The sequence below is a fragment of the Mus pahari genome, chromosome 1 (assembly GCF_900095145.1).
Source record: "Mus pahari chromosome 1, PAHARI_EIJ_v1.1, whole genome shotgun sequence".
Taxonomy (NCBI): Eukaryota; Metazoa; Chordata; class Mammalia; order Rodentia; family Muridae; genus Mus; species Mus pahari.
The window spans coordinates 118,942,991-118,959,232 of NC_034590.1; the positions used below are offsets into that span (position 1 = coordinate 118,942,991).

Genomic DNA, 16,242 nt, shown 5'->3' on the forward strand with positions numbered 1-16,242 from the left:
TTCAAGAGAGCACCAAAGTTCTGGAGCTTGTCTCCAGCAGGAGCCACCACAAGTCTTTTCTCCCTTAAGTTAATTTTCTCAGATATCACAGTAACAATGTGACTGACTGTTGTATGACAGACTTGCCCTGGGGAGTACACAGGGTACTCAGCCCAGAAAGATAACCCATGAAGAACACAGTAGTTGCAACAAAGATTGCCTTGGTGATTTATTGGGGTTACCAACAGGAATTTGGGTGAAAGGTTATTTACAGGGACAGGGATGACTCAAAAAGAGCATCTACATCACTGAAAATCCTCTCAATACTTTATGAAAGTTGTCACCGTGGTGGTTTACTGAATAGTTTCTGGGCAGTTCAGTAGTTAAATGTCTGCTTTCAAGCTTGGCTGCTCAGTCTTCTCCCACAATACTACTTACTTCTTTAAAAAAGCTAGATAAAGGTCTTCCAGAACCTTCCAAGTTTTGTTTACCTTCTGAGTCTCATGAAGCCTCCCTGTACCCTGCTCCCTGCTTGGAAGATTTCAATTCCATTGAACTGCCATACATTACAAACATGCACTGTATACTGAAACTTGACCAGTATCACTGACTATAAACATTTTGAGTTAATGTTTCTTCAATATATTGTGATTTTATTCAAATTTCTTTATTATAGTTATTTTATACATGACAAACTAGTATAATTTTAATTTAACTCATTATTTATACAATGACTTATATGGAAAAATTTTGCTAACATCTGGGTATAATTCTGGACCACCATATCCTGAATGATATATATTTTTCATCTTTCTCCTTGATCAGAGGCCAGTTGGAATTCTTTATAATGGTGTCACTTTGGCAACCACATCTTTCTTTGCCTCTCTTGAGCTTTTCCTCCTGGAACAAATACAGCAAACATGGTAAAGAAAAACAAAATGAGAAAGGACTCAGAGAAGAGGGATCTTCCTGCATTCTTTAGAGCAAGCTCACTCTTTACCCATCAACTTTAGGAACTCCATGATTCTTCACAAAAGGTTGGAATAAATCTTGTGAATAAAAGACTGAAGTCTCTGGGAACCCTTCTACTTTGGTTATAATGACATTCTCAAATGAGTTTTGGGAGAAAGCACGGGAAGGACACCAAAGTTTTAAAATTCTCTCCTTTCTCTTTCATGGTCATTTTATAGACTATTCAATTCTTCACTGACATGAAAATTTCATTTCTAGTGGAACCAATATTATTTGAATCACACAGCAAACATAAGAGTACTTCCTTGAGATATCATCTCATGAGTGGCAGATTCTTCAGTCTTGTATATAATCTATAAATTAGGTACTGACTGTTACATCCCATGTCTATAGAGACTGTTTCTGAAAGCTAACCAGTATTCACTTGGCTGAGGGTGACTTGGTCTGAGGGATGAAATGATATTTACATTTATGTGTGATTGAAATATCTTCAAGGATATGTGCTCTATATTATGGCAAAATAGATAGAAGGCACACAACCTTGTCAAGATACGTTTCACAATGGGTCAGAGTAAAACAGAGGACATACAAACTTGTATTTATCATTAAGTCTTCTAGCACCATATGTTCAGGGCTGGCCCTTGTGATGTAGAGTTTCCATACACCTATGAAATCCATATAGAAAGGAATGTACAAAGGTCCCTATGCCAGCACCAGTGACCATATGTGAAAAAGCCTAATTGTCAGCCTGCTAGTGAGAATGTGGCCCTGAATGATCATTTATCTTCCTCAACAAAGTCCTCTATGGGAAAGGTAGAGATTTTACTCACTTATTTTCTACATCTTGGATTGAGTCAGGCAGAGGCTGATTCTTGGTCTCAGGAAGAAGAAGGGCAACGAGGCCACCAAGGAAGGGAAGAACCCCATAGATGATCCAGGGCAAGGAAGCAGAGTATGTCGTGAGGATCATAAATAGAGGAGACAGGGCTCCTCCAGCACTACCAGCAATTCCAACGACTCCTAAAGCAGTTCCTCTTGGAGCATAAAACATGAATCAGAAGTAATCTAGCAAGTTCACACACATAGAATTTGTGACTTTATATCTCACATGAATTACAAGTCAATGAGCTGTGTAATTGAATTTAAGGATGCTGGTGACTTATTTTTACATTCAAATTTCTGTTTTATTTGGTATTATTTTTTTGTCAAGGACAGAGTATTAAGATACTTGTTTATTCCTTACAATAAAAAATATGGTATGAAGGGTAAGTTCTACATGTTTTCTGTCAAGTTTGTAAGCTACACTTTAACATTCATGTATGCATACATGTGTGTAGGGCCATAGGTATAGATTATGAACTAGAAAAAGTAATCATGAGAGGGGAAGATAAGGTCTTAAGTAGTGGGAGGGATCTGTAATATATATGTGACATGAAAGGAAAAGGGAGGATTGAGGGGTGGATTGGGAATATAAGTAGGGATGGAGGGATAGGGGAAGTTAGATGGATAAAAAGATAGTATCTGAAAATGTTATATTGAAACCCAAGTTTTCTATGGTAGTTTAAAGCCGTGCAGCCACAGCAGCAGCAGCAGCAGCAGCAGCAGCAGCAGCAGCAGCAGCAGCAGCAGCAACAGCAACAGCAAAGACATCAGTGTGGAAGAGGGAAGCTAGCAAGAGCAGAGATAAGAGAAGGCAATGAAGAGTGAATGTCAATCATGCCTGCAGGACATTATAAAAAATTAAAAATGTACACAACAAGAGACCAATACAAAATAAAACATTTAAAAAGCTATACTTCTTTAGTCACCTACCTTTTTCTAGGTGATTCCAGATTGTATGGGAGAGTTGTGACTTGTGGTACATTGGTCTTAAACTTATCTGGCAAAAGGTAACTTTTCAGGACATTGAGGCCATTCTTGTTAGCACCACAACTGATTGATTAACTACCCAGCAGTTTTGCTCTTGTCCTTTCAGTAAAAGTGAATGAACTGAGAAAAGTCTGCTCTGATCTTGAGTCATACCTGATTATGGTGGGGACTAGCTCATTTGCATGTACAAGAGTACTCGTTACAGAGGCAGAAGAAATTGCTCCTCCTAATGTTGGCAAAACTACACGCAGGCTCTGCATTTCTGGAGAGAGGAAGACCGGTGAGAGTTTAGTGAGACAGACAGATAAATCTGAGAGTAGAAATGTGCAGTTCTCCAACACCGAATGGAATATAATTTCATTGGGAGTCTGTGTAGATCTAACATGTAGAGAAGGGAGACTGCAGAGAGGTAGGAATTACCCATGACTACAAGATAAGAAAGGGACCTATCTATATAGATTGGTTTACGATGAAGAAAAGCTTCTGAAAACAACTTGGACATTGTATCGCTGATATTTGCTCATGACGTGGAGAGTACGGTGAATGTGGAAGATCAAATCTACCTTTTTCTCTCTAGGGTTTCAGAAATCCTTCATGTAGGATGTAGGACTATCATGGGAAGATTACAGAGGACCATCAACTCATTCAGATGCACACAGCATTTAAATCTATGTGCAATAATACAGAGTGGAAGGACAGAAGGTCTACAGTGGTGAAAGCTGGGAACTCGATTTGGAATAATGTCTAAAGACTCAAGGATAAGGACTGCTGTTTGGAAAACTGTTCACTGGGTCAATTTCTGCCCAATTAAGAAAGCCTTATAAGTCCCGGCACCCACCTGCTATGTCACAACCACCTGTATTTCAGTTTCCAATGGACCCGATGCCCTTTTCTGGCCTCTGTGGACACTAGGCACACATGTGATACATGCACATACATGTAGGCAAAACAGTCATACACGTAAAAGAATCCAATTTTTAAAAAAGGCTCACGAAATCTTTACACATTGGAGCATTTCTTGAGGTAACGCAGAAAACTGACATTACAGCTGACATTGAAAAGTCACCACTGCTATTTTGGGATTTTTATAAAAATGTGCAAAGCTTGGTGACCACCCGGATACTTCCTCCTGACACACATCCATTTGACTCAATGAAGTCAATTCTAACACTCCTGTGGCTTAGTTCAGTCCTACTTCTTTGCCCTTCTTTTGAGCTTCAACACAAGTGAGGTTTCTTTCTTGAGACAACTCTCTAATCTAGGGTTGGATTCATGGTGATATAATGTGAGTGTCATAAGCAGATACACACAGTTCAGAAAACAAACTGTCATTGAAGCTAAAGTAATGAGACCCTATGGGGCAGAGGAAGTAACAGTGTCAGGATTATAAGACCTTAACCTACATAATTGTTATGAAAATTTATAATTAATCAATAACTGATCCATTGTTAACCTAAAAACATTTGGGAATAACTGCAGCCAATTCCTAGGTACTTTCATGCAATAAAGACAAAAGTCTGAACAAAAATTTACTGAAAATTTGATGGTTATTGCACTATCCTAATGGAAAAATGTGTCCTCAATGCCTAGACTGCTTACAGCAAATCCATAGGCTATCTTTCCCCCTATTTTTTACAGAGAGGATCTGAAAAATTCTGAGAAAAAGGATGGATTCATTTTCTTTGCTTATCCTGTGTCCTTTTCTCACCTTGAGGCAAAAATACAATAGCCAGAATGGAGATTCCCAACAAAGACATGAAAATCAGTTGGGTTATTCTGCGGCCCATGTAGTTCATTGAAATATTTCCAAGAACATTGGCTGGGATGCATACCACACCATAGAGACACTGCAGTAGGAACACATTATTGCTCAGGTATTGGATGTTGATAAGCAGGCCTAATAAAGCCATCACTGACACAAATCTGTAGGGAACAAAGAAAAATGTCATATCATAAGGCTTGGAATGGTTGCCCCATACATGATAATGTAGTTAGCTTAGGCAGCTCATTTTAGTTAAAATATTGAGGCATCTGTTTTATGGAGATCATGTGGGAGATAATTTCATAATCACAAAGATATTCTATGATAATGAATGTATCATTACTGTTATTTTTTTAAGGGGTTAGGGAATTCTTGGGATACAAGCTGGGTCCATTCAGGATTTTGGAGTTTGTTTTTTTTTAATATATTGACCTTAATGAAAGTTATAACTTTATATCAGTATATATCCATTGATATGTATATACTTAGATAGTTGATGTTTGAAAGTTTATTGCCTTTGAAATGGAAACAGACAAATGAGTAAGCTTAGATTCCAAGATTTCCTATGGCTGAAGTTCTAAGCAACAGTTTCTGGTAATGAACCTTCAGAGTGATTGGATAAACTCACCACAGCATACTTTGCTCTGCTGTTATAGCCCAGACCCTTTGGATCCCTCAGGCTGTAGAAAGTCCTCATCACTTATCTCAAAATTTGTTAATAGGAAAATTAATGTCTATACTGTTTTTTTTTTTTTTGAAACAGGGACTCAATATATAGCTTTGGGCTGGTCTCCAACTCCATATGTAGACCAAACTGGCCTCAAATTCACATACATCTTCTTGCTTCTGTCTTCTGAGTGTTTGATTAAAAGCACGAGCCATCACTGCACTGTTTTAATAAGCTCAGTGTGATGCCTACCTCACAAAGGACAGGAGACAGATCCGTTTGCGAAGGTTAGGTGTACGGAACAAGTCCAGTGGGGAGGGTTTTGTCTGTGCTGCCTCCAACTCCTCCTTCATGATAGTTTTCACAACCTTCAACAACAATGACAAACTGTTGTCACAAAATAGTAAACATTGTGATGCATGTTGGCAACGTATAGGGGACTGTCTCTCTGTGTCTGTCTGTCTGTCTGTCTGTCTGTCTGTCTCTCTGTGTCTGTGTCTGTGTCTGTGTCTGTGTCTGTGTCTGTGTCTGTGTCTGTGTCTGTCTGTCTGTCTGTCTGTCTGTCTGTCTGTCTGNTGTCTGTGTCTGTGTCTGTGTCTGTGTCTGTGTCTGTCTGTCTGTCTGTCTGTCTGTCTGTCTGTCTGTCTGTCTCTCTCTCTCTCTCTCTCTGTCTCTCTCTCTCTCTCTCTTTCTCTCACACACACACACACATACACAGAGTCTCTTAATTATATGAATCTAATCTGCTTATGGATAACCATAGAAATATGTAACCTCGGGGCAGGGGGGTGGAGGTTGGGGCCCCTCTAGAATGTACCAGAGATCTGGGAGGTGAGAGACTCTCAGGACTCAAAGGGAGGGACCTTAGATGAAATGCCCTACAGTGAGGAGAGGGAACTTGTAGAGCACACCTCCAGTAGAAAGACAGGGCATCAGTTGGAGGGAGTGTGCTGCCATCCTACAGAAAAAGACTGACCCAGAATTGTCCCTGTCTAAAAGAACTGCAGGGACAAAAATGGAGAAGAGACTGAGGGAAAGGAGGTCCAGTGACTGGCCCAACTTGGGATCCATCTCAAGGTGGAGGGGTGCTCCAAAGTCTGGCACTGTTACTGATGCTGTGGTGTGCTTACAGACAGGAGCCTAGCATGGCTGCTCTCTAAGAGGCCCAACAAGCAGCTGACACAGATGCTTACACCCAATCAATAGATTGAAGTCTGGGACTCCTGTGGTTGAACTAGTGAAAGGCTGGAAGAAGTTGAGGAGGAGGGCAACCCCATAGGAAGACCAGTAGTCTCAACTAACCCGAGTCCCAGAGATCTCTCAGATACTGAACCACCAACCAGGCAGCATACACTAGCTTGTACGAGACCCCCTACACATATACAGCAGAGGATTGCCTGGTCTGGCCACAGTGAGAGAAGATGAATTTAACCCTTGAGGGACTTGAGGCCCCAGAGGGTGGGAGGGGCTGGTGGAGTGGGGAGTGGGGACATCCTCTTGGAGACAGGGGGAGTTGGAGGAATGATGAACTGTTGGAGGAAGAAACAGGAGGGGGTAACAACTGGACTGTAGAGATAGATTAAAGATAATTAAAAAATAAAAGAAAATAAACAGACATAAAAAGAAACAGAAACAAGAAAGTATTTTAAAATAAAAATATAATTACATAATTTGTATCCTTTCCTCTTCTCCTTCTACCCAAGGCTTCTATTTCTTTAATTATTGTTATATACACACACAGACTCTCCTAAATATATGAACTTAATCTGCTCACGGATAACTAGTTTGGGGCGTTCCCCTAGGGAGTCTCTTGTTCTAAGAATTCCTTAGTTTGCTGCAGATCTTTGTCTACAGTTGAGGCTCCATGGAATTCCCTTCTTACACTGGTAGAGAGACTGTAAGAGCAAGAGGAACAGAAAATTTTCTGTGAGATTTTTCTCTCCTAAATATGTCAGAGAAGCTACATTCATAAAGTCTCAACATGGTTGTTTAAATGAAAATTGAACAAGGAAGACATCAATATACATGCTAACGCAGAAGGGAAAACCCCACTGATTTTTAATGATTGAAAAATAAATACGGTTAGGACAGTATTTAATGGACTCCTTTAATCCTAGCACTCAGAAGGCAGAGGCAGGAAGGCAACATGCCTCAACCTCCAACCTTTTCCAAAAGGAAAACAATTAGTTTTAAGAGGATAAGCTCTTTGCAGAGAGTATTTATTTTCACTCTGTGAGTAGCATGTCTAGAAGTCAGAGGATGATATTAGATTAAGCTGTTAGAGAGATCTGGAAGAGTTTGCTGGTATAGGGTAGCAGAATGTTAGAATGCTGTGAACAGATCTAAATGGATGATTCTGGTGGGAGATCAGCAGATTAGAATTCTGATAGAAATGAGAACAGTGGAGCTCTGTGTCATGAGATTTCATGAGATTCCACTGAATATTGAGTGAGTTCTTCTGTTCCTGTTGAGATCTGGGCCTGGCTTACCCCACCTGCAATTGCCTGGAAAAATCACCCTGCATGGTCCCTGGCTTTTGTGAATTCTTCAACCCCTTCCAAGACCTTGCCCTGTCTAGTCTCACCTACAGTTATATTGCCATATGGTTCCTCTGCCCCCCATGAGTTCCCTGGACCCCCACAAGCTGGCTCATATTTAGTAAGAAATTCTATCTCATCATCAGCTACACTCTTGGCTCTGCTTCCCTGGGCAACCTTCAAGTCATAAGCCCAATAACTCATCTTGAGATATAAACTAAAATATCAACCAGAACCAAAAGGACCTGACAGACATCTGCAGAACTTTTCACCTAAACACCGGTGGATACATATTCTTCACAACAACTCTTGGACATGTGTCCAAAATAGGCCATATGTTAGTGTTCAAAGCAAGCCACAACAAATATAGTAGTATTGAAATAACACCCTTTATCTGACCACAGCAAGAAACAGCACAAAAGATACACAAACTCATGGGGATTAAATCACACACCACTGAATGACAAATGAGTTACTGAAGATAGTAAGAAAAAAAAAGTCTCTAGAACTGAACAGAAATCAATACACAGTTTACAGGAATCTACGGGGCTCCACAAAGACAGTCCTGAGAGCCAAGTTTATAGCCTGAAATACCCATAACATTTTTTGAAAAATCCCAGACAAAGAGCTTAAAGACTTAAAGCTTTGGAAAAACAAGAACAACACAAACTCCAAGCAAGTATATGTGAGAAGTGATTAAGATCAGAGTAGAAATTAGTGAATAGTGTTAAAGCAAGAATACAAAGAACAAATAAAACTAAGAGCTGGCCCTTTAAAAACATAACCAAGACTAATGAAATCCTACTCATGTTAATGAAAAGAAAGAGTTAATGTCTGAATAAAGTTAGAGATGAAAAGGGTGACACTAAACAGATACTAATAAAATTTAGAAATTCATAAAAACATACTATAAAACGAATATAGCACCAAATTATATACTATAAAAATGTAAGTGAAATTATAGATGCATATTGCCTACCAAAATTAAAACAAGATAAAATGAATAATTTAAAAAGATATACAAACTGCCAAGATTCATATGGATTCACTGTAGAATTTCCAATATTCAAAGAAAAACTAATATCAATACCATTCAAAAACAAAACAAAACAAGCAAAACAAAACAAAAACAAATTATTCCATAAAATATAGGGAAAGGGAGGCTTATGAAGTTTTTTTATGAAGTCAGATGACACCAAAAGCGTCTCAACAAAACAGTAGCCAACAGAATTAAAAATCATCATGATCAACCTGGCTTCAGAGATTCAGGGATGTTACAATGTAGGTAAATTAATAAATATAATTACATAAAAGGACTCAAGACAGAAATCACCTAATTTATCTTAATAGAGAAAAAGTGTTCAACAAAATCTAATATCTCTTCAGTATTGAAGTCATGGAGAGGCTAGGAATGTACCATATCTCAATATATTAAAGGCTAGTATACAATAATATATAATACAATATAGTGAAGGTTAGTATACCACTAATCTGTAAATGACCCTGTTGGTTTCTTTTCTACCATTTGGTAAATATCCTGACAAAAACAACTCAAGGGATAAAGGTTTGTTTTGTATTACAGCTCCATAGGGTCAGAGAACATCACGATAAGGAAGACATGGTATGAGGCATGGAAGACACAGAGGCAGGGGTAGGTTGAGAACATTGTACCTGCATACAGGAAGCAGAGAAGGATAAACAAGGAGGACCAATCTAAAAAGTCTCAAAGCCCACCAACAGTGGCTTAGTTTATTTAGTAAAGCTCCACCTAAATGTTTCATAACCTTCATGAAGATTGTAACCAGCTGACTAATCAAGTCAATCCCAGCTGATGAGACACATGAACCTGTAGGGTACATTTTATACAGAAACCACAAGATGCCCCTGACTTCCATAAGCTCATGGCCAGCTCATGATTTACTAGATTTACTACAACTTCAAAAATCCTCATAATTTAATAGTCCCAACATTGTTCAAAAGTTTAAAACTTCTTCTGGGACTCAAGGTAACCTCTTAACCCTGACCCCGCTGCAGAAACAGAAACAAAGTCTATACCAGCACAACAGCACATAGTACACATTCCTACTTCTAAAGAGAAGAATAGTGGCATAGTGAGGAAATAATAGGCCAAAGCCAAGATCAAAAACCCAGTCAGAAAATATCAAATCCTATAGCTCCATGTACAATGTCTGAGACTTCAGTTTAAAGGGGATTAGATGGTGGCACACCTCCAGCTATATATCATTTATCATACATAACTTCTATCTTGAGTTAGTTCTACTCAGTGCATGTGGCATTTATTGGCAAACATTCCACAGTTCAGGTTCATGCAATGGCCTGTCAAGGTCACACTGCAGTGACTCCAACTCTGCCCCACACTGTCTTGCTTCCTCTGATATCTATAATTGTGAAACACAATTTAAAGAACTACTCTATCTTAGATTCTTAGCATCTGCAAAGCCAACAGTAATATCATGCTGCCTAAGGATGAAGCCTGGTCTTGTTGGATTACACTTATATCTGCTTTCATATGTTTGCCTTTGGGGAATAGCTTATCAGACAGTTGCTTTTGAGGAACAGGAAATCCTATGAACTGCATTATCAGTTCAAACTTTGTACTTTTAAATAAGTTTGAATTTTAACAAGTGGGAGTCTTGTGATATGTAGGGTCTTGCCCCTATGGTGTGTTTTCCACTGTTTCAGATGAACAGGATATTCTTTAGCAATTCCAGTTTCTTTTTTCATAACATGCATAGGTTGCAAAGTTTAAGCTTCTTAACATATTTGCTTCTTGACAAACTGCTCAGTTTTTTCCCTTTTCTACTGTAGACCTGTATAATGCACTAAAGACTAGCCATATGATAGTCAGAAATGGTCTCTTGTTTTACAAAATTCTCTATAAAACATATTCATCAATTATTTTTAAGTTTCCCAGGCCACACCAGAATGGTCTGTTGACCTCAGCTGATACTATGCATACTATTATAGCTCAAAGTTCAAAGTCTTCCAGATTTTTCCCACAAATGAGTTTCAAAGGCCTACATGGTCATGACCATCACAGCAGTGACTCCACTCTTCATAGTATTTTTCTGTTGTGGTAGAGGTACTCCAACCAAAGAAATATAAGAAAGTAAGGATTTATCTTGGTTTGGTTCACAGTTTCAGAATATAGTCTTTTATCATGGGGAAATGACAGCAGCTGGAAACTGATGAGGCATCTGATCATTTGCATGTGAGAAGCAGAGAACAACGAATGCGCATGCTTATCTAGTTTCCTCCTTTTTATGTAATTGGGGATCCAAGTTCAAGGAATGTTGTCATTTTTTGGATTTTCTATTACTTCAGTTAACCTAATCAAGTCAATCCCAAGATCAGTCCTAAGAGGCCGACCTAATTAAAATGTTCAAATAGAAGTAAGCCTGGGAACTTATCTCTTAGGATACTGTAGATATTTTCAAGTTTACAATAAAAATTACCACCATACAATTTTATATAGATTTCTTAACAGAACTAATGCTAAAAACCTATCTAAATATGCTATATATTCTGGTTGTAGGACATAGAAAAATCAAGCTAGAATTGACTTGGAAACTTTGTCCCTGCTGGCTAGCTTTTGCAGTGCTGGAAGGTGCTATGTAGGCCACTCTAGATGACAATAAATTACCATCATAAATTTAGTCAGCTGTGGATAGTTAGGCTACATGACTGATAATTTCTTGGCAAGATGTACTCACTGGTATATTAATGACATCACTGTCATGATGGTAAAAAGATAATTTGTAATTGTATTTGAGACCTTCTAACAGGAAGGTTTTTTAATTAATTATTTTATTTATTTACATCCCAAATGTTGCCCTCTCCTGGTCTCTCTTCACAGAGTTCTTCTTTCCATCACCCATTCCCTTGCCTCTGAGAGGGCAACCTCCCGGGTATCATCCCACCATGGGGCATCAAGTCTACAGGATTAAGAGCATTCTCTTCCTCTGCTGATATATGCCAGGGGCCTTGAAGCAGCTGTCTATACTATTTGGTTGGTGGCTCACTCTCTGGAAGCTCTTAGGAGTCTAGGATAGTTGACACTGTTGGTCTTCCTGTGGGGTTGCCATCCCCTTCAGTTCCTTCAATCCATCCCCTACTCTTCCATAGTGGTCCTAACAGGAGGGAATTTATATTGGTGCTTTAAACCCTGTCAAAAGCCCACAACTATGAATGTCACAGACCTGAGTGGGGGAGCTTATTATAGTTATTTTGCTAGTAGAAATGATATTCCGATAGAACTGCCTTCCAAATGTTTTTGTTCATTTCTATAGATGAAGTATTTGGACAGAGGAGCTTCTTTTTCTGTAGTTGGTGACAGTTACTTCAGGGTCATAACTGGTCAATGTGCTGAGAATAAGCACAGTAAGTTCAATATTCAGTCATAAATGGGATGTCTATATCACCCTGTCCAAAAGTTCAGGGAACACTGTGAAAGTGAGAGCAGAGGAAAGATCAAAGGCAGTGGAAGGGCTAAGGTGATGTGTAGTGTTGTCTTCTTGCCCTCTCATGCCTAATGCATTTTAAATTCTCAGCATCTATATATAAGACCTGCATGAGAGTGGACCATCAACTTCCATAATGGAGAGTAGAGAAGTTCATGAAGCCCTGCCTCTCCTTGAGGATTTACAGGTAGTTGCTATTGCTAATGAGGAAAGGCTCATACATTTCTCCTGAGGATGTATTAATAGTTGCTGGGAGACATGAGATAGCCATGTGTTAAGTTGCCCAAGCTATTGTAATTAAATCTTCACAATTCATAATGATTCTGTAAGAAAGATTAATTAAAGTTTCTTGATGAGAGAGAGATTGATTAAAGTAGAATTAAAGTAGGAATGTGATAGCACCCACAGAGGATTAGGCACTTTTACATCATCAATCCCTGATCAAGAAAAGGCCCTATATACTTACCTACGGGTGAATCTAATAGAGGCATATTCTAACTGTAGAGTCCCTCTTCTCAGCTGACCTTAGCTTTTTGTCAACTTAAAAACCTCAATAACAAAAAACAATCGGCATAGAATTCAAGAAACAAAATGAAGAAAAACAGAAATGAGTTTAAATTTTTGAATGAAACATTCTTCTACAGTGTTTTCTGTCACTATACCTGGCATCTTGGGCACTAACGTCTACAAACTTAAGTTTGTGTTTCTTTTGTGTTACAACCAACTCTCATAACTCACCTCCAAGGTTAGGGCATCTCCAGAATTCTTTATTCTATTTACGCATGCAGCTTTTCTAAGTTCCTTTAAGCTCTTCTGGGGTTTGTTGGCCATAATCAGCCACCGAGCTGACTCTGACAGCCACCTGCTCGACATTGGGTATAAGATAACTCTCAATTACCTTATACTTTTAAAAACCACATTTATCATTTTAAAAGTGGCATGTATCCCTGAACAATTATATTCTTTAATCCCTACTACTCATTTAATTATATTAATAAATATAATCTAACACTGTCTGGACCTTCACTAGGAAAATGGGAAATAACTCATGCATGCCTTACACTTGCACTCCCAGAGTGCAGACTCGAAGTCATGTTGGTCTGCGCATTCTTACTTGAATATATATTTACATAGGGTTCACAGAACTGCAACATGAGGGACACTTGAATACACATTTTCCAAATTCCTTGTTAAAGTAAACATTTATACCTTATTTGTTCTTATACTAAAAAGGAACCACTTAATAAAGTGCAGTCATTGCTGCTCTTAGCAACAATCAATGCTTTCTGGCCACAAAAGCAAGCTAACACAACCTTCACTTCTAATCTATAAAATGGGAATGGCAGCTTCATAATTTTGATGGCTATGTTGTGAGGATGAAGTGATATGGAAGAACCTGCTGGAGGGTTCTTCTTCTTCTCTGTATGAACTCATCTCACTATATTAAGCATATGTAAGCATTTTCTAGTCCTTCCTAATGAATATATGCCTCCTCTGTTGATATAGCACATCTTGTCTTTTTTTTCTTTTTTCTTTTTCTTTCTTTTTTTTAGTGGAAAGCAAGAGAATCCAAAGAGCCAGTGGGAGAACTGGGCCATTCTGCCTACCACTTTAAACTAGAGAAGTCATGATTTTCTTTCATTAGACAGTTGTGAATATAAACTTAACTTGCCTTTTATTTACTATCAAAGTCACCATAATTTTCAATACATTTCTTTTTGTTTGCAAAGTCACTCATAGAAATACAAGCTACAACAGAGGCAGTCTGATCTTGAAGTGTTTATTACTGCCTGGATAATTGAGACTTAGTTGCAAGGACAAGCGGAAAGATGGAGAACATTCTGGTAAAGATTAATTACTAATCTCTGCCTGTGTGTGTGTGTGTGTGTGTGTGTGTGTGTGTGTGTGTTTCTCTAGTAAATAAAAGTAAACTCTGCATGGTGAAATTTGAACATCAATTAGTATACATTCTTTTTACTGTAAATATGCCAAATCCAAGTGAACAAAATATGGAACTCATAGATAAGTAGGATTTTCAAATAAGAATGAATGCTTGTCAGAAAATGCAGGTTTTTTACTCAACGTATGTATGATTATGATTTTTATAAAACTACTTATTGCTTATCTTAAATTCAAGTTGAATCCAACTTTCTCAGTTTTATATGACAGAGATACTTGTCATCCTGTCATATAAATACAAAGAGGAGTGAACACTGACTTGTGTGGACCAAGGACAAATGCATTTCTTATGTCCTGCTTCCATGTCCATTGTCATTCCTGGATTCCATAACCCAGAGAAGGAAAGAAGGCTCATACCTTGTGGGAATGAGAAGTAAGAACATTGGAACAGATAAAGCCAGCTGGAGATGGTGCCAGTTTCGAATAGCAAAAGCCAGGCCTCCCAACAGCATCTGTCCAACTCCTGAGGCAATAAATACCAGTGCCATTACCATAGCTTGAAATTTAGGACTTGTCCATTCTAATACTGAAAGAAAAGAAAATGAAGTTTGACTTCTAAGAAAGTTGGGAAGGATACCCAGTCCTACCCAAAGCTTATACAATGCTCATCGAAAGCTTTGACTTACTGAGCGTCTCTCACCTCCCAGGTCTCTGGTACATTTGAGAGGGTTTCACACCTTCTACCTCCTGAGGTTGCCTGTTTCCACTCTTTCTGCTGGCCCTCAGGGCTTCAGTCCTTTTCCCTCACCCAATACCAGATCAGGTTCCCCTCTCTCCCTCTTCCCACCCTCCCCCATTCACTTTCCCTCCCAGGTCCCTCTCTCCCTCCCCACTTGTGTTTGCTTTCTTCTCCCTCCCAAGTGGGACTGAGGCATCCTCACTTGGGCACTTCAGCTTGTTGAACTTTTTGAGTTTTGTGGACTGTATCTTGAGTATTCTGTACTTTTTTTTTTTTTTTTTTGGTTAATATCCACTTATTAGTGAGTACATAGCATGCATATCCTTTTGGGTCTGAGTTACCTTACTCAGGCAGTCTCAGTTAATCTGGACCCCCAAGGTCTCTCAAACACTCGACCACCAAACAGACAGCATACACCAGCTGATATGAGGCCCCATATACAGTAGAGGACTTCCGGGTCTGTGTTCATTCCGAGATGATGCACCTAACCCTCAAGAGACTGGAGGCCCCAGGAAGTTTAGAGCTCAGGTGGGGTCAGGGGTGGGGACATCCACGTGGAGACAGGGGGGCTGGGGAGGAAGTATGGGATGTGGAAGAGTCGGAGGGTGGATCTGGTCGGGGGAATAAAATATCGAGTGTAAAAAAATAAAAAGAAAAATAAATAAATAAACTTAAGCATAAAAAAACAAAACAAAACAAAAAAATATTTGACTTACTGAGCAAAGCACCGTTTGTCTTCAGGGATGAGATAAAAATTCCTGACAGGAATCGAAGTGAGCAGTAGATGAGGAAGGTGGGAGCAAAAGCTACACAGGTTTCAGTGATGGCCATTTGCAGTAAAGAACATGTGAAAACGAGCTTCCTCCCAAACCTGAGGAATAGGAAGGATTGGATTACAGGGACAATAACAGTTTGTATTAACAACAAAGTATAGATATTAAAAATGAACAGATACCTTTTGAAGCAAAAATCTTCTTCCTGCCCAATCCTCTTTTTAAGATGTGATCTTAGTATGTAGCCCTTGACAGCTTCCTTATTATGTAGTGAAACTTACTAGTAGCCATAGTATGGAACTTGCTATGTAGCCAAAGCTAGCCTCAAATGTTCAGAGGCCTGCTTGCCTCTGCATTCCTTGCAAGAGCTGGGGTTTAATGTGTGTACCACCACCTCTGCTCTTATCAATTTCTTACCACTAGCTTTTCATGTGAGTTAAGCCATATATGACAGACTACAAAACTGGAATTTTTTTTTTATTATTATTATTTTCTTTATTTACATTTCAAATGCTATCCCGAAAGTTTCCCATACCCCTCCCCCCACCTCTGTTCCCCTACCCA

General features: G+C 38.9%; 1 protein-coding gene across 2 annotated transcripts in view; it reads right to left on the reverse strand.

Annotated features, from left to right (window-relative positions):
* Positions 1 to 209: 209 nt before the first annotated feature.
* Positions 210 to 16,242, reverse strand: part of LOC110327892 (solute carrier family 22 member 19) — a 38,898-nt gene continuing 22,865 nt past the window's right edge. Inside the window, exons 3-10 of one of the 2 annotated variants that reach the window (XM_029531155.1) lie at positions 15,622 to 15,776; positions 14,584 to 14,689; positions 13,006 to 13,129; positions 5,502 to 5,617; positions 4,529 to 4,743; positions 2,974 to 3,082; positions 1,782 to 1,985; positions 210 to 879 (exon numbers count right to left, since the gene is read on the reverse strand). In XM_029531155.1, the coding sequence (XP_029387015.1) occupies positions 822 to 879; positions 1,782 to 1,985; positions 2,974 to 3,082; positions 4,529 to 4,743; positions 5,502 to 5,617; positions 13,006 to 13,129; positions 14,584 to 14,689; positions 15,622 to 15,776 (1,087 nt within the window). In that variant the 3' untranslated portion in view covers positions 210 to 821. Of the gene's footprint in view, positions 880 to 1,781; positions 1,986 to 2,973; positions 3,083 to 4,528; positions 4,744 to 5,501; positions 5,618 to 13,005; positions 13,130 to 14,583; positions 14,753 to 15,621; positions 15,777 to 16,242 lie in introns of both variants that reach the window. The other variant, XM_021207159.2, reaches the window with a different exon arrangement.